The 23,220-nt window shown below is 40.2% G+C and overlaps 1 protein-coding gene across 1 annotated transcript in view; it reads left to right on the top strand.

Moving 5' to 3' along the window:
* Nucleotides 1-23,220, top strand: part of GUCY2F (guanylate cyclase 2F, retinal) — a gene marked incomplete at both ends in the record, with an annotated part of 87,041 nt that overhangs the window by 14,434 nt on the left and 49,387 nt on the right. Inside the window, 4 exons of the mRNA XM_082646880.1 lie at nucleotides 3,006-3,307; nucleotides 15,059-15,413; nucleotides 16,789-16,873; nucleotides 20,899-20,995. Coding sequence (XP_082503006.1) covers nucleotides 3,006-3,307; nucleotides 15,059-15,413; nucleotides 16,789-16,873; nucleotides 20,899-20,995 — 839 coding nt within the window. The remainder of the gene's footprint in view (nucleotides 1-3,005; nucleotides 3,308-15,058; nucleotides 15,414-16,788; nucleotides 16,874-20,898; nucleotides 20,996-23,220) is intronic.

Below are 23,220 nucleotides of genomic sequence, written 5' to 3'. Positions count from 1 at the left end.
TGTTCGATGGAAAAGTCTTACCTTGCAAAAAATAGAGTAGCTTGTGATCATTCCCTCGAAGCTTCCATTTCATCATCTGTAAAATAATGGGGGAGTAAGACAGGCTAGATGGTCTCAAAGGGTCTTTACAGTAATAAAAATTCTGACTCTGCCTAAAATGTCCTCTGTGTGGGCCAATGAAAGGAAAATTAACGGGAGGGTAAGGTCTTGAGCACAGTTAATGACACTAAACATTAAACACAGGCATGTTATTATCTACCTGCCCAGCAAATATCCCTTCGAATTGTTCCTCCATGCTAGCAACCCAAAATGCCCATGTCTTGCATCTCAAGGAACCCACGAAAGATACCCAGATACAAAACTTCTCTTTCTGAAATTTTTTCAAACATTCATTGTTCACTGGGTATATAATATGTACCAGGATACAGAAATAAAATACAGTTTTTGACTTCAAGGAACTCATGGTTTCATAGTAGAGGCTGACATAAATAAATAAGGGCAATGAATCTTGTAACTGCCATGACAGAAGTCAGTTCAGGGTACAGTGGGGCTCTAAACCAGTGTCACAAGTTGGTACCCTAGTAAAAAGAATGGCAGATGGAGATCTGTGTGCAGGAAGCTTATTGGGGGAATGCTTTCAAGGATAACACTTGTGAAGGAGAGGCAGCAGTAGGATTGGAAAAATTAAACTGTCATGCAGTCACAACAAAGGTCCCAGCCAGTCCCTGTGGGAGCTCTGGAGCTGGGGTGGCCCTTCAGTGTTGTCCAGAATTAAGGAGTGTTGGCCTTTATGCCTCCATATTGACCGGTCATTGGGTACAGGCAGATACAGAGAAAGGGGTGCAATGTGATAATAATTGTTTAATAGCCAGTTTATCGGGGGAGGAGGGGAAAGCCCTGATCTGTAGCATTTGCTAATTTCCATGGTGTTATAACACCCACCATGGCCAATTTCAAGCTACCAACATGACATTAACTAGTTCATAATATCCCTGAAAATTTAACCATAGTCTTTTGTGAACCAGCACAAGCCAGCTCCCCACACACTACGGTGGTTCTCCTCAGCTGAGGGCAATTCCCTGAGAGGTATCAGCTATTATCTCCAAACATTCCCAGCAGCTAGGAGAATGAATGCTTCATTCCTGAGGGTTGCATCTGACTGGCACACCGCAGCGCCCAATACACGTAGTATATGTTAAAATATTTGCTGTATTTCAACCAACACAAAGCACTTAGTTCTATTTAACATTTCCCATCCAGGGGAGTAATTTTAATATTCCTTTAAGTTAATTAAATGAATTTTATCTCTATTGGGTAACCTTGGTCTCATAATCTAATCTCTGTTTTTGTAGAAGATCCCAATACTGACCCGCTTGCCAAGGATACTGTTGGAAGAACTGACCAGCTACCCGAAGCACCTGACTAAACTCAGTTTTTCCCCTCAATGGACATGTTACTGAATTAATTTGACCAAAGTGATTCATGTTTAATGATGTAGCCAAACTTAGGGAGTTAGGGGCCTTCGGTTCTAGTTTCTCTTTCTAAATCCAGTCATTGCCTTGTTGGACCTCTCTGTCACTCCATTTTCCCATCATACAATGTGTGATTATGAACAAGGGCTCAAGAACTAGCTCCAAAGATATCCCTAGAGTATTCAAAGGAAGGTTTGCGCATCAGAATACGTGTAGAACCTCTCAGGGTAATTATATTGAAGGAGCTAATGGTCATTTGAAAACTCAAGTTATGGTGTGTGTGTTTGGTATCTAAATCCACTTCATAACTTACTAGGTACACCTTAAAAAATGAAGGGTACCATCTCTGGCTCAAAGGGGAAATTTTCTGAGGGTATCTAACAAGTGCAAAGAAGGTTTTTGAAAATAGATGAGGCAATACGTAAATACCAAAGACCAGTCATTGAACGTAGTTTAAGCATACTCAGTTCCTGAGATTAAAGGTTCCATGTAAGCATGTATAATTAATAGTTACCAAAGGCAGTAGGGTCTTTGCCTTTCTTCAAGGAGCTCAGAATACTTGCCAGGCATTATCTAATTAAACTACTCAATGTACCTGTGAAATGCATTGGCATCTACATTTTAAAGATGTGGGCAGTGAAGCACAAGTGGGCTTAAACTAAACTCATTTAGCATGCCAAGGGCGAAATTGGATACAAGACTTTCAGTCTCATGGTCTAGCTGCCACTCTTCAACCGTGGCCTCCACTAATCCACTCTATTCTAGCATAGCCTTGCCAAACAACATAGTTTCATAAGTCTAGGAAGAATTAAAGTGAGTGCAAAGTAATTCCAATGATAGGGAAGTTGGATTTTTTAAAATTGAACATATCACCTGTAATATTAGTAGCATTTATAGCAGAGTGTGAGTTAGTACCATTCATTGTCTATAATGGCCTTGGTAAGGGTGGGAACAGTTGGTCAACATCTGTTAGAATGTATGTCTGTAGGAGGTAGGCAATAAAAAGCAACAGTGGCTATGGGAGTATCACCCATCTTCTCCCTCTAGCCTTCTTATTCTTAGGTATAATAATAGCTACTATTTATTGAGCACTGTGTGCTAAGCCCATTGTATGTATTCCCCCTTCAGTCATCACTACCACCCCATGAAGTACATATTTACTAGAGCGGTTAAGTAATTTACCTAAGGGTATACAGCTAGTAACTGGTGATGTTAGGATATAAACCTAGGTTTTCCAACTCCAAAGCCTCTTCATTATGCTACCTCCCACTTGCTATATTTGTTTATTTCAGTCTAGTACCAGTCTCTGCAGCCTGTAGACGTGTCTGATTTTTCCCTATTGCCTAATTAGAGTCCCTGAAATACCTCAGCCTCAACTCAGGGTTTCAACATCTTGTTCATCTAAAGACATAAGATAGATATCATTTACAAATTGGTTATAATACAATTATTTGTTTCTCCCAGTCTGTAGTTTTTGGTACTATATTTTACTAACATATTGCCACCATAACCTCCCTGCTTTGTCGGTTTCAGTAATCATCATGTGTATGCATTCGACCTTGATTGGGGGAGAGACTCAGACGCATCTCTTGGAATGGGCTCACGATCTGAAAATGACTGATGGAACCTATGTCTTTGTTCCCTATGACGCCCTGCTCTACAGTTTACCTTATAAGCATACCCCCTACCAGGTTCTAAGGAACAATCCAAAACTCCGGGAAGCCTATGATGCTGTGTTGACCATTACAGTGGAGTCCCAAGAAAAGACCTTCTATCAAGCCTTTATGGAGGCAGCAGCTAGAGGTGAAATTCCTGAGAAGCTGGAGTCAGATCAAGTAAGTGCAGATTCACAAGTTAATCATGAACAGAAAACCTCAAAAATCAGGAAGGTAAATATTTTTCCTATCAAGTGCCTCTATTCTATAGGAAACTCAGTCAACAGCAGGCAACCACACACAAATTTAAAACACCTTTTGTTTGCAGAAAACATTTATAAAACAAAGATACATTATTGGAGGTTTTGTTTTTAAATCTTCAAGCAACCTGCAATGATAACATATACAGCCATGAAGAAGAAATAAAATGTGTTTCAGAACAGGGAAACAAAACTTTAATATATACTAGTGCCGTTCAAGGGGCCTAGTAAAAAGAAATCTTGTTTCTCACCCGAGTTTGGAACCAATTCAACAATAGGAGAGCTGGTATGTAGGAAGATATTACCATTATTATTGATAAAGCTGGTGCTGGAGAATGCGGCTTCTGTCTACATGCATTTGAGTTTCCCAGTATTGAATCTAGGGGTTGATCAGACTTCTCCATCTAGTTACCAGCATTGCTGGACCCCTATATTTCTGCCCCGTGAGGACATGCCTTTTGTAAAACGTCCAGCCTGAAAGAGCATAGTGGAGCTTACTCCCAAGAGAAAGAAGTTAGGAAGGCTTGGGCTACACATGTTCAGTTCTCCTTCCAAACTAACCAGTCAGATTAAGTCACTCCTTTGTGGGAAGGAATGAGTAAGGGGTTGAAGAGGTCAGGTGTTTTTTGTTAGTAGAGCTATCTCTATATGAAAGGAATCATTTGGAATGGGGAAGAATTCCTCCCTAATAATATACGAGAAATAATATTTATGTATGTATGGATGAATATATGTATAAACGTATTTCAGATCAAATCACAGCCATTTGAGGGCTAGTGGAAGGAAAAGCAGTGGGGACAGGATGAAAGCAAGGAAATGAATGGACAAGAGTAAAATGGACCCCAAAATGGACAAAAGACAAAAACAAAGAGGGAAAAATACAAAAGAGACAAGGAATATGAGAGGAAGAGGGGAAGGCCAAAGATAGTTAGATTAGAAAAAATACAGAGAGGGTTTTTATAGGTTAGAGGCCAGATGTAGAAGGCAGTCATTTTCAGAATGGCCCATCAATAAGTTTAAAAATTCTAGCATTTGCTAACATATTGTATTAGTTATAATGCTCTGTTATAACTAATACATTAGTTATAATGTATTAGTTATAATGCTCTGGCTGTAACTAAGAGACAGCTCAACACAAAATGGCCCAAGTAGTTGTTTTTTGTTCAAAACTGGAAGATATGGGGGCTTTAGGGTCAGTTAATTCAGCTGCTCAGTGATGTTACCAGTGAACCAGGTTCTTTTCATCTTTCCACTTTATAATGATAGCATGCTAGATTGCCCTCATGATCTGGGTCTTCTCCTGGTCCCAAGATGACTGCTACAGTTCCAGACATCATGTCCAAGTGCAACTGTCTACAGACAAAAATGGGGAATGGCCCTCTCTTGTGTCTCTTTTTAAGAGTGATGAAATCTTGCCCAAATGCTCCACAAGCAGACTTCTCCCCACACTTTCCTGGTCACAATTGTGTCCCATACCCATACTCAAACTAATAATTTAGAAAGAGGAATGAGATCATCGTGACTGACTCTATGGCTGCTGGAAAGTGTGCAAAAAATCGAAATTCCATTAGCAAGGAAGAAGGCTATCAGGTAGGCTGGTGGTTGTACCCAACTCTCACATTCTCCATGATCTTCTCCTTTTTGTATACTATTTATTCCTTTATCCTGTGCACTGCCTCTCTATCTGAATAAATGATTCAGATGAAACTTAGGTTTTCTTATCTCTTTCTGTCCTGAGTATTGATAACAAAGATTTTGCAGATTCTTGTTCTAATAAAAAAAGTGACCAGCAGAGATATTAACAGTGTTGGATTTAAAGTTTATTGCCACAGATATGTTTGTAATAAATCTTTCTTTTAGGAGACACACACATGTTGAATTGAAAACAATTCATTGATTTGGTCAAGAAAGGCAAGAATCCCTCAAACTGCTAAGAATGATTGCTCAAACCAGTTGTTTGGTGTATTTATAAGCAAGCAATCATATGGTGAATTTTTGTACTTTTTATCCAATGATAGCACATCACATAGATACAGGACTAAGTCATCTTTTTACTTTAATCACAGGATTGAGGGAAATAGAAAGGTGTGTGTGTGTGTGTGTGTGTGTGTGTGTGTGTGTGTGTATCATATGTATGAGCAGATATTTTGATAAAAAAAATTCAGACCTTCTACTCTTAATGTTTGATCCAATCTCTTTGAGCTTGTGGAAAACATAAGGTAATTAAGGTAAAAAAAGACGCCATTAGTGTGGTTGCTAGGCAGCCTGTACACTACTTTAGACAAAGAAATAGAGAAAGTGAAAAAAAAGACTGTAAAGCTTATTAAAAAAAAAAAAAGCTTTTTTGGATACATTTCCACCCCCACTTTGCACGTGCCTTGGCTTTACTTTCATAACCAAAGAATGATAAAAGAGTGAGACAATTATTTTCACATCTCTGATAAACAAAACCCCCTTTTTTCCTAAATTACCTTGCTAAAAGGTATTTTTGAAGGGAGCTAGTATAGCAGAAAGAACATATGATAAGGAGTTAGACAAACTCGGGTTTAAATCTCAGCTCTCACTCTTACTAGCTGCGTGTCCTTGGGCAAGTTACTTAGATTTTTGAGTCTCAATTTTACCATCTGTAAAGTGGGTTAGTGATCTACAGCTTCTAGGATTATTGTGAAGATTAAACAAAGTAATACGTGTGAAGTGACTAGCAGAGTGCCTGGCTTATAGCTACTTCCTTTCCACCTTTTCTTTTTGGGGCCAGGATGACCTTATTGGTTGATGGTGACCTAGCATCTAAGTTACAGTCTGACCTCAACTTCCTGCTCTCTTGAAGTTCTATGATTACTGGCACAGAATCGCTCAATAGTTCCAGCTTTCAAAATTATCTCACTTTCAGAATTCCAAATGGTATTTTCTCAGATCAAATTATGTAGCTCAATGTTTGCTTATCCCTTGGCTCCTGTTGTTTTTTCCTATTCAGTCAACAGATCAACAGCTATTTATTAAGCACCTGCCATGTGCCATGTACTATGCTGAACTTCAGATAGAACAGTAAACAAGACAGGATTTTTGTCAGTAGTGTGTTGGAGCCAGTTCATAAAAGCTAATTGTGTGCCTCTTTGCCAAACACTGTGTTCAGTGGCATCATGTTGGTAGCTTGAATCAGGCATTGAGAGTATTAACACCACAGAAATTGGTAAATGCTACAAATAAGAGTTTTTTTCCCTTTTCATAGAGCTGTTGCCAACATTTACTAGCATATCACTTGTTCCTGCTCTTATGGGGCTTAAATTCTAATGAAAGAGAGATTGTAAATGAGTAAACAAATGTATGAGAAAGATGGCTATATTTCTCCCTTGCCCAATAACTTCCAGTGGAATTGAAATTTCTATATATAGGCTATATTGCTTATAGAAGTGGTTTGCATCCTCTTTTAGTTTATATACTTGCCCATTCAAAAATTATAAAAAACAAAAAACTAGGGCTTCCCTGGTGGCGCAGTGGTTGAGAGTCCGCCTGCCGATGCAGGGGACACGGGTTCGTGCCCTGGTCCGGGAAGATCCCACATGCCGTGGAGCGGCTGGGCCCGTGAGCCATGGCCGCTGAGCCTGCGCGTCCAGAGCCTGTGCTCCGCAACAGGAGAGGCCACAACAGTGAGAGGCCCGCGTACCGCAAAAAAAACCACAAAAAACAAAAACATGAAAACAATTTTATACACAGTAAAATCTGTTAAATCCCTTATCAATTTCATTTGTTTTTCCTGAGGCTCTCTGTCCTCCTATTCCAATCTAAACTTGTTGTTCCCTAAGGCTGCTGTACAGCTGTTATGGTAGGATCTCTCTTTTCATCACCCTGGAAATTCGCTTTCTCTTTCTTCTGTGCCGGATTCACTATTCATGACTCTCATGACTCCCATTTTCTTGTTTACTCTCTCATTTTCGTTGAGCGCATCCTTTAGTAGCTTCTGAAAAAGGTATACAGGAGGTAAACTTTTGAAATTTTGCACTGAGAGTCTTTATTCTAGCTTCATTATTGATTGATAGTTTGATTAAATATATAAATCTAGGTTAAAAATTATTTTCTATTAGCACTTTGAAGACATGGCACATTGTCTTCTTATTTCCACCGTAGGTGTTGAGAACTCCAATATCATTCTTATTCCTGATCCTTTGAAGCAACCTGTTTTCACTCCTCCTTATCTCCCTTGGAAACTTTTAAGGTTAACTCTTTATTCCTGAAGTAATGAAATTTCATGATTATGTTTGGGTCTTTGACATGTATTATGCTGTGTATTTGGTGGGACCTTTCAATCTAGAAGCTCATTCTGCCTAGAAAATTTTCTTATGTTATTTTTTTTGATAATTTCCTCAACAACATTGTCTTTGCTCTTTCTGAAAATATTATTAGTTGGATAGAAGATTGCCTGGGTTGATTTTTTAATTGTATTATTAGTTCTCTTGTATCACCCATATCTTTGTTTTAAGCTTTTCTTCCTTGAAGAATTCCTCAAGTTTGTGTTCTGACTCTTTTACTGATTAAAAAAATTTTGTTGCTATCATATTTTTAAGTTCAATAATTGATTCTAGTTGTTTGATTATTCTATTTTTATAGCATCCTGTTTTTGAATATGGTATTTTCTCATATTTCTCTGAAGATATTCATTATAATTTCTTTGAAGTTTTCTTCTGCTCTTTGTGTTTCCCTCAGTTCCTAATTTTTCATGCTTCTTTGTTTTGGTCTTTCTATTTAATCTTGGAAGCTTTCCTTAAATGTCTGATGATCCTGACTATCTGTATGTTTTTAAGAGTGAAGCTTTAAAAGGAGAATTTGAAAGTGTATGTACATGGTGGTTATGTTGACCTGTAGGCTTTAGTATAGTGCAATTGGCTTGCCAGCTGTTGTATTTTTTTTTCCCCCAATACCTGTAGATCTTGCCTCTTGAGCCAGTCACTTTCTTCAGAGAAGAATGTTTCAACCTCCTTCCTGGGAGTTGTAATCCTGGTTGTCACTATTCTAGGAGCCATGTTGGGGGAAGTAGACTGGGATTCTCATCATTAAGTATGAAGACTTTAACTTCATCGCTCTTTTTTTATGGCCCACCTCACTCTCACTGTCATTTGGGTCAAGTGTCCTAGCTCTAGAGCTGCTCTGAATCAGTTTAACCTGTTTCCTGCAGAGATCTGGTTCTCCTTAGTACAAGTGGGATGGCAGAAGTCTAACTGCTCCTTACACAGACATCCAAAGCCATCCCTCTTTCGTGCTCTGCCTAACCTCCACTTCTGTACATAGTGCCTCTAATTCCTAAGTCTTTCCAGGATTCACAGGGAGAAAATCTGCTTGCTGCTTACCAATATTCCCCTCTTCAGATACTTAGATTTAATCACCCTCCACTCTGCTAAATCAGTTACCACTCCTGTAGCAGCCTTCTATCTTCATATTCTGTGGTCAAGATTATACTTGTCTTCTAGTGCCATTAAATATGGTGGTTTATTGTTTCTGTTTCTTGTTCTCCTTGTTGTTTGGGAGTGATGTTTGAGAGGAGGAAGAGAGTGAAGGAAAAAAGTCTTGATTTTGCTATCATTAATCGGGAAGTCATGAAAGGAAAAAAAGAAGTTACAAAAGGTATATATGATATTCTTTTATTGGTGGGTTTAATGACAGTCCATGAATTAACTTAGCATTTATTTATTAAGCTCAGATATAACATGGTAGTTAAGAGCATGGGCTCTGAAGGCAGACTGCTGTAAACTTACTTAAGCTCTCTGTATCTTCTTTTCATTATTTTTAGATTGGGAATAATAATAGTACCTACCTCATAGAGTTGTTGTGAGGATTAAATAAGTTAATACACATAAAGAGCTTGCCTGGCACCTAATGATTCCTCAATAAATGTTTTTCATTATTATTGTTAATATTGTTATTTTTATTATTATGATGGCCTTGGCACTCTGCTGGTGATATAATGGAAAACAAAATAGAAGCAAGATCTTTCCTCCAGTGAAGGGGAACAGTTTTACCATTTCAGGGTGCTAAGGACACTGGGTCCAAAACTGGCACTCTATTACATATTTGTGACAAATTCACGACTGAGACAAGGGTCTTGAACACTAACTTCCATGATGATATTACCAGAGCCCTGTGTTCCTCTTCTTAAATGCAAACAATAGCAGCTATCATGTAGTCAGTGATTATTCTGCACCAGGTAGTTTACGTAAATGATTCCATTGAATCCTCAGACCAAGCCTACAAATTAGGTATTATCAACTCCATTTTATGGATGATGAAACTGAGGCTCAAGGTAACTTGTCCAAGGTCATACAGCTGGCAAGTGGCAGAGCTGGGATTCCAACCTAAGTCTACTACCTGAAGTAATACAACCTGACCATTTAACCACACATTAGCCTTTAAAAAAAATTACATCATGTCCCATGTCTAGTGCTTTACTCAATGTAACATTGCTAAGTGACTAATACTTTGATTTGAATGGGTATTTGATTTGAATGGATTGTTTTCCTCTGATATAGGAGGTGACAGGGCTTTATGAGCACCTGTGAAAAGAGAAAAATAGATCAGAATGGAGAGATTGTGGGGGTGGGACATCAGTGAAAAATTTCCTAATTTGGTCTCAGCATGATTGGGCAAGGATTATCACTTTGTACCTTTATATGTTGGCACAAAAAGACTTCTGAAATAAGATTTTAGTTCCTGCATTCTTCTCTTTCATTGTATTCCCAATGCTTGTTTTCAATGAAATTCTATTGGCTACAAATGCATATTGCTAGAACACACATTTTGGATATTTTTTCCAAATGTGGCCTTATTTGGCTAAGCAAAAGAAATCCTCTGGATTTCTCAGCCAGCCTGGGGGACCTTAAGCTCCTACACCTATTGTTTTCCATTACCATAAATATGGGTGCTTGGCAGGGGGATGCTAGGCCGAAGGCGATGTGATTAGGACTGGAACATTCCAGGATGGGGCCCACTAGACAGGTTGTCAGAAAAGCTTGCCTGCAGCTCACAGTGGCTACAATTGTCTTTGTACTGCATTCTATGTAAAATAAGAGTGTTATCTTCATGAGTATCATCATATCAAACAGATTAGGCTATTAGACATTTTTTGGCTAAGTCCAAGGGTTGAGATCATGCATTATTGGAGGTACCACCTTTAATAACAAGAATTCAATTACCCCTTGGCTTCTTGGTCTCTGTAGGCACCTGGCTTTTTGTTCAAAGGTGATGTTGCCATTTTGTCCTTCAAGTGGTGTTTTCCAAGCCAGGTGTTTTAATGTACACTTCCAAGGACAAAGTTCTTTGGAAATCCGTTTTGTGTCCTTTAAGCACAGTAAATCTGAACTGATGATAGTCAACTTGATGACACCATGAACCATTAAACTGAACAAATTCAAATATCACTGCTCCTGACCCAGACCTTGTTCTCTTGGATACAAGCTCCAAAAATGCCTAGGGTAGAGCTAGCTAAAGTCACTGAATAATAATGAAAGATAAGTTTCAATTATCATTCATTTATTCACAATTCATTCGTTCATTCAGGCTCAGGTCTATACAGCACTCCAAACCAATAGACTGAGTCATCAGTGGTTTCACCATTCTGGCCTGTGATATAACAAGGCCATCTGCCCGACAGAAGGTCTTGCCAATCCTGTCTTGCTTCTTTAGAACCTAGTCAGAAACCAAGACAGAAGGTTGTAAAGAGGGTCCTTACTTTCCTTGTCCAATCCTCTATCTCTTTTTCTCATTATTTGCAGCAGTTGCAACTATAGAGCTTTTGTTACCAACGCTAACAGAGTATGCCTTTGGCTTATGGGAAGGGGCAATTACCATTGCTGAAAGGCACAGCAGGTAACATGGCAACACAAACCAGCTAGAACACAAATCTAAGGCCTCACAGCAAGAGTGGGGCATAGTGACAGCCCCTCTTTTGCAACCAAGTGCTGTTGCTACAGCTATGTTCTTTCCTAGCTTCAAGTCCCCCTACCATACTTCTGTGGCTCTGTGCGCGTGCGTGCACGCATGTGTGTGTACACGTGCATGTGTGTGTATGTGTGTGGTATGTGGTGGAGGCTGGAGAATCCTGAAGAACAAGCTTCAGGTTTCATTCATCTTGGGGAGTTGCTGTCAGTCAGCTCTAGCAGGGGTCAATCCGAGAGCACCAAGGGCAGCATAGGCTGGCCAGCTGAAAACTCTGTGCGATGGGTCAGCTCAGAGGTGACGATGATGTTTTTAAGCGTTTTAATCTTTGCTTTTCGTTGTAGGTTAGATGCAGTCCCTTTCCCAGAAGGCTCTGTGCCTTTCAAAACAGAATACTAGCATTCTCCCTGCTCTCAGGGTCTTGCTGCCCTGTGGTTTTTTACTCATTTGTTTTACTAGTATTGATTTTATACTCTACCTTCCAGCCTTCACTTATCGTCATAACCTACCAAAGCCCCAGTAAACAGGCAGACTCTTGCAGCAATCCTAAATACAATTAAATGGATCATCTGAGAACGTCAGGAAGGGGAGTTAGTAAAAACCCCTGAAGGGACCTCAGTGTGTGCTAGGCAACTAAGTGTGGATGCCATGGTGGCAGCACATGTCATCCATTCACCATGCCTATATCTATAGTGTGTGTTAAAGCAGGGTGGTGAAGGGAGATCATTGGAATAGAACTCAGGAGACTGAGATGTTGATTTCTGCTCTGCTATTAGATGCTCTATTACTGGGGCAAGGTCTTTGGCCTGAACAACTGGAAGAATGGAGTAGCTTTTAACAAAAATGGGAAAAACTCATAAATGGAGCACGAAGATTTGGGGTAAAGATCAGGAGTTTGATTCTGGGTACACTGAAACTTAATATTTAAGTAGAGATACCAAGTAAGCAGTTGACTATATGACTGGAATTTAGGAAACAGGTCATAACTGGAAGTGTAAACCTGACATTTATGGCATAGAGTGGTATTTAAAGCCATGAGAGCAGACGAGATCACCAAGGGAGTGAGTGTAGATAGAGAGGAGGACCAAGGACTGAGCTGTGCGGCACGCCAATGTTAAAAGATCAGAGAAATTAAGAAGAAACTATAAACAAACCAAACAAAAAAGTCTGCAAGCTAAACTTGCTCCCTGGACTAGATCAAGATTTGGGAAGTTTCACAGGAGTTTAGAACTAGAAGAGACCACAGAGAACATCTATTTCAACCAAGAATGCTAAAATAAACTAAGAACCAAGAGACTTGGGTTCTAGTCCTGATTTTATGCCTAGGTGAGTGACCATGACCACTGCAGGACATCTGATCCTGTCCCAAATATCCATAAGACATTTGGTCCACACCAAAAAGTCCTTGATATTTGGTCTTGACCAAAACTTCCATCAACATTTGGTCCATAAGACATTTGGTCCATGCCAAAAGGTCCTTGATATTTGATCCTCTCCAAAACCATTTGGCATGGACCAAATATGCTCATGGACATTTTGGGTAGGACCAAATTTCCAGGACGTTTTGGTGTGGACCAAATGTCTTATGGACATTTTGGATAGGACTAAATATGACCAAATCTCAAGGACATTTTGGCATGGACCAAAATCTTATGACTATTTTGGACAGGACTAAGTGTTTGCTAATCGACCTTGACAAATCACTTAACTTCTTTGGGTCTCTCTTTCATATCTAGGAAGTAAGATCGCTAGACCAGATGACTCCCAAGGTTTAGACATTCATGATTCTATATCCTCATTTTAGAGAGGAAGAAACTGAAGTCCAGAGAGAGGGAATAAGTAACTCGCCCAACATACTGGCATTAGGAAAAGACCTCAGGCCAGTGTGTCTTCTTCTATACTGTTGGTCTTGAACCCTGTATGAATATTAGAATCCCTGGGGAGCTTTTCATAATACTGATTACTGGGTTCCTAACCTAAAGTGTCTCATTTTGTTGGCTGGGTTGTGTTTGGCGTTAGTATTTTTGACATTCCTCAGGTAATGTGCAGCCAGGGTTGAAAACCCTCTGCTCTACATTTACAAGGCATGGCAGTGTCTTGCTAGCTGCTACACCACTCTGCATCTTGACTTGTATTTCTAACACAAAAATGATTCACTCAATTTTAAACCCTTTTATTCAGATGCAGATTGTTACAGGAGGATAGCTTTCTAGACCTTATGAAACCAAAGTAGCAAGTATCAGCTTTCCCTGAAGCTCAGTAAAATGGCATCACCATAGCTTTCTTGAACTCCATCCTAGAAGTGAAATGTGAAAAGCCACGAAGCCATGGCCAGTGTGGGAGGAAGCACGGAGGGATCATTTGCTCTTCTTCCCCACCTTTTTGGAAAAAGAATACAAGGTTTGTTCCAAAAATAAACTTACCAGGTTAATGAGCAGGGTATCAGACACAGGACACAAATGCTGTTGCTTTTACCATATTTATATGAGAGGAAGAGTCATGCTGTACATGGTAGCAGCCTTGTTGCTTTACAGTGGCTTCTCACCAAAGCTTTGCCACTTTGCACAGCAATAGGATATGGGATTTCTTGATTAAAACCTGCTCTCTCTATATACAACATTTGGCTCTGTATTTGTGGGTGTGTGTGTCAGTGTGCATGTCTGCATGTGTATAAGTTGGGGTATATGTTTAAAACTGTATTCTAGTGTTCACTTTCTCTGGGGAGCACGTGTCTAGGAGAATAGCCTTTTTTTTTTGCGGTACGCCGGCCTCCCACTGTTGTGGCCTCTCCCGTTGCGGAGCACAGGATCCGGACGCACAGGCTCAGCGGCCACGGCTCACGGACCCAGCCGCTCCGCGGCACGTGGGTTCTTCCCGGACCGGGGCACGAACCCGTGTCCCCTGCATCGGCAGGCGGACTCTCAACCACTGCGCCCCCAGTGAAGCCCGAGAATAGCCATTTTGAACTAAGTCGGGACACAGACCTGGACTGTAGAGACACATTATTTATAGTCTTACCACATACACCTACCACTCTAGTAGTGCCAACCAAACAATTTTACTGGGTTTCCCTGGTGGCGCAGTGGTTGAGAGTCCGCCTGGTGATGCAGGGGGCACATGTTCGTGTCCCGGTCCGGGAAGATCCCACATGCCGCGGAGCGGCTGGGCCCGTGAGCCATGGACGCTGAGCCTGTGCATCCGGAGCCTGTTGCTCCGCAACGGGAGAGGCCACCACAGTGAGAGGCCTGCGTACCGCGCAAAAAAAAAAAAAAAAAAAAAAAAGATTTTACCGTGCGTAATGCGCTAGTAATTAACCTGGTCAATTTCCTTTGCATGCCTCTTGTCTAAAAAAAGATTTTACCGTGTATAATGCACTAGTAATTAACCTGGTCAATTTCCTTTGCGTGCCTCTTGTCTATTTCATACTTATTTTTTTAATGCCCTTTATAACTAAATCACTATCTTAGCTTAGGAGCATAAAAATATATTGTGTATGACTTGGTTTGCTCATAAAATTGTCATATTTGATATATTTAAAGATGTGAAGGCCTGGGGGAGAAAAACAAAAAATTCAGGGGAGAAACCAAGCAAGTCCTGAGAAACAATTGTTTTTTTTTTTTCTTCTGGGTCTTCATAGCTCACCTCCACTCAGACGTGCAGCCCTTAATAATGAACACAGGCTTGGAATACACTCTGAGATTGCTCTAGGGTGACTAGGGCTCAAGATAATTGTAATTTTTAAAAATAGGTTTCACCGTTGTTTGGAACCATCTACAATTCAATTTACTTTATTGCACAAGCCATGAATAATGCTGTGAAAGAAAATGGACGGGCTAGCGCTGCCAGCCTGGTTCAGCATTCCAGAAACATGCAGTTCTATGGATTCAACCAGTTGATAAGGACAGATTCAAATGGAAATGGAATTTCAGAATATGTAATCCTGGACACCAACTGGAAAGAATGGGAACTCCACAGTACTTACACTGTGGACATGGAAACAGAACTCCTACGATTCAGAGAGACCCCAATTCACTTCCCTGGTGGCAGGCCCCCTCAAGCAGATGCAAAATGCTGGTTCGCAGAAGGGAAGATCTGCCAAGGAGGTAAGGAATGGAAAATCAATGGTAGTCAGTTTGGCTCAGCTTGGGTTACAGGGAACCTCTTTAGGAGAAGGCATATTTTAATATTGGGACACTCATAGAATCAGTCATTTGCATTTAGGTGACATAAACATCTTGGCACTCTACATAGTTAATTTTAAATAATAAGGACAATGATAGGTACTTTGCAGCCTTAAATAACCATCCACAATTTAAAAGCCCCCCCCTACCTGTTTTTAAAAGGATCCCACTCCCAAAGAGGTTTTTCTAATAAGAGGAAGGCATGATGCTTTTTCTTGGTCTTTTGTAGGCTGTGATCTGTGACTGTTCCCCCTGCTAGAAAATTGACCTGTCCTTCCCTTGATGTATCCAAATCCTTTCAATCAGGTTCCACCACAGAAATACCATTTTCCACCCTCTCCTCTCTGAACTCCCGTTGAACTAAAAGTCTGTACCTCACAGCTTAGCACAAAATTGCTTTTCAGTTGTTTCTTGTGTATTGATTGTGTCTCTTCCTCCCAAATGGACTGCTCCTTGAGGGCAGGGACCAGAGCTAATAATTCTTATACCCTCCAACCACCCAACACAGTTGGCATCCCATGAATACTTGCATTTGATTGACTGATGGAACTCCTCTAGTTTGTGGAAGAGGGGAAACTCCATCCAATCTCTGAGAGCCAGAGGGGAAATTTGGAAGGATCTATACTATTCCTATGCAAGTGTACCCCACACCCTTCTAAAACCAAATGCATCTATTTGAAATAGACTTCAACTTCTATTTTGTTTTAGCATGACATACCCAGCTATCTCTTTACTTGCCTCATCATATATTTCCCTCTGAAATCTTAGTAATCTATCCAAATACTTAGATTTTACAGAGGACAATTTACATCCTAGTGAAAACACTAATTATCAAAAACAGACTTACCCTTGAAGGACAAGTGTTACGTTTTTCGTCTATAACTCACAAGGTCTATGGGCTCAGGTGAATTAAAAAGGTCTTTTATTTTATGAAGCCAACATAATACCCTTTGCAGATGAGATAATATATTTATTCTCAAGAACTCTATTGCTGTCCAACTTAAAGTACTCAAAGTTTTCCATTCGTGGACTTTTTTTTTCTCCAAAGAAACACCCGGGTCAGCCTTAATTCATGTGATTTGTTATTGGCAGAGTGGTGAGTGGTTTTGCTTCAGAACAGTGAAATTGCTTTCTGTGTCCATAAAGTCAACAAGACAGACTGTGCTGGAGAAAAATAGAATTAAGTTAGGTAGGTGTAGCTTGATTTTAGAGTCACCAGAAAGCACGAGGAGTCACTCAGTGGTGCCCTTTATTTACAGCCTCTTTCTGATGCCATTCTCCCTCTTCCTCTCTGCAGGCATCGACCCTGCCTTTGCTGTGATGGTCTGCCTTGCCTTGCTTATAGCCCTGCTATCTATTAATGGATTTGCTTACTTTATAAGGTACATTTTTTCTTTTTGTATGTAAAAACACAAGCCCATTATAGCCTTGTTAATATTGATTTCTGGGAAGTCATGTTTCAGTACAATTGCCTCATTACATGACCCACTGATTTTCTTTTTTCCGTAGTGATTTACCATCCCCACCGGCCCATTTAGAGTGAAGTGTTTTCATGATGCCAAGAATAACTTCCTCAGCTGTGTTGTCAGTGTTGTCGCCTGTGAGTAGATCTGGCTGTCAACACTATCATGAAATAAGGGAACTAATACTTTAGGGCCTGCCTACTCCCTAGCTGTGCTCCCTTTTCCACTGGCAGAGTCTCCTATAACCACTTCCTTCCTCAAATGGTATGGACTGGTAGGTATGGACTGGGATATTTTAACAAGTTCCAAGAATTAGGCAGACTTTGGCTAGAATCTAAGATTTAGGAATAATGGTATTAATTCACAGGACTGTAGTGGGGATTAAATAAGCTGAAGCGAGTATTATACCTAGAACAATACCTGACTCACAGTAGGTGCTCAAGAAACAGTAAATCTCATCTGCTTCCCGAGCACGTGGGACTCTCCTGCTGATTGTTGGGAGCCCAGGATCCTCACTTTGACAGTAATCTCTTTTGCCCAGGGTATCATAGTCCAGATTTTTACTGTCCTCCTTCCTTGGACAAAAACTATCCTAGCTGATCGTCAACATCATCAAGTCCTTGTTTTTCTCCCTCAGATCATCTAATACATGACCAACTACTCTGATGAACTAATTCAGGATCAGGGATAAATGGCTGAAGATGGCTTAATATGACATCCCTTTCTTATAATCTTTGCATTTTAACAGTTGGATCCTCCCCACATTAGGATGATTTGGGAAAAATGAAAAATGAAATCAGCCATACCCCTCCCACTTTACCCTTTCCACCCTGCGAACCACACCTTTGTTATCTCTTTGGGGGTGGTCCTAACAACAATATGACAAGAACTTGGTAGGGAACGGAGTGAGCTATTTTGGAAAATTCCAAGAAGAAAAATGTCTAGAGTGTACTAAGTAGCTGTGTAAATTTTTTTTTTTTTTTTTTTTTTTTTGCGGTACGCGGGCCTCTCCCTGTTGTGGCCTCTCCCGTTGCGGAGCACAGGCTCTGGACGCGCAGGCTCAGCGGCCATGGCTCACGGGCCCAGCCGCTTCGCGGCATGTGACATCTTCCTGGACCGGGGCACGAACCAGTGTCCCCTGCATCGGCAGGCGGACTCTCAACCACTGCGCCACCAGGGAAGCCCCAGTAGCTGTGTAAATTTGGACAAGACACTAAATCCCTCTTGGCCAGAATTTTCTCATTTGTAAAATGAAGGAATTGGATTAGATGATCTTTAAGAGCCCTTCCAGCTCTGATGTTCTAATGAGTCTGCAAAATCCTGGATTGAAACTATAACAGGTGTTACTCTTAGTGTTAGAATGTTAGCATCGCTATGAAAAACCACTATCATCCATCTCCCCAGTATTAGAAACTTGATAAAGCCACACAAAATAGTAGGTAGCTTATGCATTGTTAAAGCACACTTGATAAAGACAATAGTGTAGTTCAAAGGAAGTTTTTCTTTCAGTTTCTATGACTGTGACATATCTCTGCTCAGAACAGAAATTTAATGTCTTTAGCTGCTGCCAAAGAATAAAGTATTTAATTAACATCATGAGATACTTAGTGAAAATAAATGCCCTCCAATCAAAATCTTCCCCCTCTAGGGAGATTTGAAGAGTAATAGGCTCTGGTTCCCCAATGCCAAAAGATGCCATGGCAAGGTGGAAAATGGAATCACTTAGCTGTTTGTCAGTCCCCCCCCACTCTCCCCCAAATGACTGATCTCACTGGTCTTTCCCATGGAATGGACTGGTTTTTTGGGCTTAGAGTGAGCCTAACCTGCAATTCTCAGGAAGGGAAGGAAAAAAAGAAAAAGAAGTCATGGGGGGGGTTTGTTTGGATCTTGTGGGCTGAAGGGCAAAGAAGACTGGAGAGGAAAATGATTGGAGAGGAAAATGAGTGAGACAATTGGTACTTCAAGTGGTCACAGAAAACTCAGAGATGGGAGAGAGGCACATCATTTCCCAGAGTCACTTGGTCCTTGGTTCTTCAGTTAACAAAGCACAAAAGGTGCCCTCTCTCTGCTGCCTTCCTGCCTCTCGCTGCCCACCGCGGCTGCAATCAGAAGAGCTGAGCGGCTGATGAGTTTCTGTAATAGATGGTGATTACTTGCAGGAGAGTGGCTCTCTGTTCCTTCCTTTTCTCTGTGTTTTGATTGTTTAAGTTTTTTTCTTTCTTCAGAAAGAAAGACGTGCAAAGAACCCAACCACCCCAAAACAAAGGATTCTTTGAACTCCTCCTTTCTCCCTACTCTGAACCAGATTGCCTCGCCTTTCTATAAAGCTCTCCCGTGCTCTGTAATACTAATGATGATAATGAAAATAATGAGCTCTTATACTTTCATAGTGCTTCGCGCTTTTCGGAGCACTTTCACATATATTATCTCATTTGATTTTCAAAACAACTCTATAAAGCGAGTAATGCAAGGACTATTATCTGGCGAGATAGATGAGGACACTGGGGCATGAAGAGGTTAAATTATTTATCCAAGGTAATCTGGCTAATTTATGACAGAATCTGGATTGAGAGTCCAGTATTTTTTCTACTAGAGTGTATTCTGTAGCATGATTATTTTTACAGGTGTGCCTGTTTTAAGACAATTCACTGCACATATGAAATAGATAAGTTAGGGGGTGATGCTTTACTTTGCCAAAAGATTCATGTGCTCTACCCAAGAATTCACTACAGGGCTCTTTTAATTTTCTCTGCAGGGAAGCAGCTCCCACAGTGATAAGGGACATATTTGTTGGCAGACAATTAGAAACACATTAATTGTTTGTTTACAAATCAGTAGAATCACTGAGAAAAACTGTCTGGGTTGCCGGTACTTAAAGCTACAGTGACACTGTAGACTTCTTAGAGCAACTTGACAAAGCAGTTTCATTCAGTGGTTGTTTTCCCCATTCTGGCTGTCGGCTTTAATACATTCCACAGGGTGACCATTAAGGGGTTATGGAAAAAGTGAAGCCAAACTGTAGCTATCAGAGCCCCCAAGACAAAACAGAACAAAACAACCACACGGACTAATCCAAGGTTCCCTTCAGGTCCTCAGGTTGCTCAGTTAGCTCAACTGAGGACCCACCTGGCTGTGTGGGTAGACATCATAAACTCCTATGTGTCTAGTAATTGATCTGTAAGAAATAATTGCATTCACCGCAAATTAATGGACATGTTTGGAGAGAATCAGGTTTAAACTGTGAGACAAGACTCTTTAAACAAGAGACCAATTCAGTCAAAGGAAAAAAAACTCAGTCAGCCCACTTGTTTGGAATCATGTAGACAAAGCAACCAACTGATTGAATTTTTCCACTTTTCAACCTGTTGCTTTGGCAACGTACAGATGCAACTTTGCAAGACAAGTGGTCTGTGGGCAGAAATCTGGGCCCACAGCCAGACACCAAGGATTCAAGTCCCAGCTCTGCCTCAGGCTATGGAATCTCACATAATTTGCTTAATTTTGTTTTGTTTCTTTAATGTGTTTTTTTGTATTTATAAAATGGAGATTAATGATTCTTGGCCTTGGTATTATCAGAATATATACTATGGCATATGAGAAAAGTTGTTGAGTTCTTTAAAAGTATTCAGAGGTGTTGTTTTGAATGTACCCTTGATGTGGAATCACTGTTTTATGAGTCTGAGATACCATCCCCATGCAGCGCTTTCCCTTTTGATACCTCTTTAATAGCATTTTCACTTTTCTCTTTTGGTCTTTGTAACATTGCAAGTTATGAGGACCAGGCTCGTTCTCTCTCTTTGCTGTGGATACTGTGGTAAACGTCTATGTGTGGTTATTCTCCCAATTATCTTGTATATTTTTAAACTTCTATCATAGGGCAAATTTACCCCTGGTTTGCAAAACATCCAGCCCCCTGTGACCTTCTGATTGTATGCTTCTTTCAGACGTCGTCTAAATAAAATCCAGTTGATTAAAGGACCCAACAGAATTCTACTGACTTTGGAGGATGTGACGTTTATCAACCCCCACTTTGGCAGTAAGGTAAGGAGCATCCCTTGCTCTTACTGCACGGCCCAAGCTGGTATCCACACGCCACAAGTGACTATTGGGCACTTGGCATGTAGCTAGCCTGAACTGAGATGTGCTGTAAGAGTAAAATACACGTTGGACTTAGAAGACAGTATAAATGTAAAATATCTCATTAAAATTTTAAAATATATTAATGACGTGTCAAAATGATAATACTTTAGATAATATTGGGTTAAATATATTACTAAAATTAACCTCACCTGTTTCTTTTTAGGTTTTTTAATGTGACTACTAGAAAACTTAAAAGTACATATGTGGCTCATGTTACATTTCTATTGGATAGTGCTGTCTTAGTTTTGAGAAAGTGATGCAGTGCACTTTGAGCAATAGTGTAGCTTTGACTACATATAGCCCTTTTTTGTACATTTGGACTCAACATGTGATTGCTAGTTCCTCAATGGTGGAGGTACATCTTTTTTGTTTTAATGTTAGCCCGTAGCACCTGATGTGGTGCTGATAGTGTAATAGGTGCTCTTAAAAGTGGTGAATGAATCAACTAGTGAAAGAAAGTTAAGTGTCACCAGGGGTCCTCTTCTGATTGTGATTGTGTCGTAATTGGCTATTTTCACTGAGTGCCTGCCACTATGCCCTGGGCTTGGGCTAGGCTTTGTAAGAGATGGCATATAGTCCCTGCCTTCATGGAGATTACAGTCAAGTCAGAGAGACAAATCATATCATACGAGTCGGTAGATGCCATATTGCACAAAGGACACTAGAAATATGGTAGAACTTAAGAGGAGATAGATCAGTGGAGGAAGGCTTCTTAGAGACCCAGCACCGAATCTGGGTCTTAAAGAAGGCGGGAGAGGATTTGTCTAGGTCCCAGGTCACAAACTGGTAACCACTTTTGTCTGACATTTATGGTTTAAAAAAATTATAGCCAGAATTTTGGAATTGTGAGATTATACATAAAAACCTGGATTTCTGGATGTTCTTTATAGGTTGAAAGATCTATCAACTTTGGGCATCATTGTGGCAACTGGCTGAAACTCTTCAGTAGTTGCCATTTTGGGAAGAATTTGCAAAAATGGTGTCTGCAGTTTGACACAGTTCCCATCACTCTCTATTGTCTTAATACTCAACTTAATTCATCAATTTATATTACCTGCCTCACCCCTATAGGCCTCCTAGGCAGAGAAAACAGCACAAACAAAAGCTTGGAAAAGAAAATGTGTAGGGAAGAGTTTTGTCCAATGCAGCTAGTAGTAGGAGACTGTGCCTCTTTGTGCCCAGTATATGTGGTCAAAATAAAGACATTAGTCTTTGCAAATTCTAGTATGGTGGTGGCACGGCGTAGGGAGAGGATTCCCACACCTCACATTGTTCTTATGTGCTATTTACTTTTGCTACACCAGCATACCAGATCTGAGAATTAATTATCTCTGTGACAGAACTGATCACTTGCCTAAATGTGACACTAAAAGGTATGCTTTAACTAGTTGGCTGGGTGAGAATGGATTTACATGATAATACCCTGTGCATTTGGAATCAAATGAAAAGTTCAGCTGTTTGCTTTAAGTCTCAATTACAACCCTAACTCTTACTTGTTTAAATCACCAGATCCTTTTGTAAGGTTGATATCATGTTCCTGGAAATGTATTGCTGAATGCCAAAATGATCACTGTGGCTGAAAGCTACATTCTACCCTTATGCCATCAAAACTTATTGATGTTAGTCTGTATTTTTGAAGCCACCAGAGGACACTGGAACTCAAGTGGTGGAATTTGTCTGGATTTGTCATATTCAATATAACTAGATGTTTTGGGTCTAAAGTGTCAAACAATAAACATAGCTCAATTTTGGACTGAATTAGCCTCTCCTTTTTATAGGCCTTGCAGTAGTCCAGTAAATATAAAATCTCCTCCACCTATGCCTTCTCTGTTTCCTACTGAGACACAAAATATATTTGGGTTTCATACCAGTTCTCACAAAATCACCATAAATAGCAGAATAGTGCTACCTTCAGATGAGCAAAGTGCCCAAGGTTTTAAAATCTTGTTCATGATAATAGATCTTTTCTTTTACTTGTGCATAAATTCTGACATAATGAGAGTTAAAAAAAAAACAGTCATCACCACTTCTCACCATATGAGTGATAAAAATTAACAGCAACAGGGATAGATAGCCTTACAGGGCTGCTTCTTCTTCTTCTTCTTCTTCTTCTTCTTCTTCTCCTT

This window comes from Grampus griseus (assembly GCF_964374135.1).
Source record: "Grampus griseus genome assembly, chromosome: X".
NCBI lineage: Eukaryota > Metazoa > Chordata > Mammalia > Artiodactyla > Delphinidae > Grampus > Grampus griseus.
Note: the sequence above shows the minus strand (reverse complement) of the source record. Positions and strands in the feature narration are given on the sequence as shown.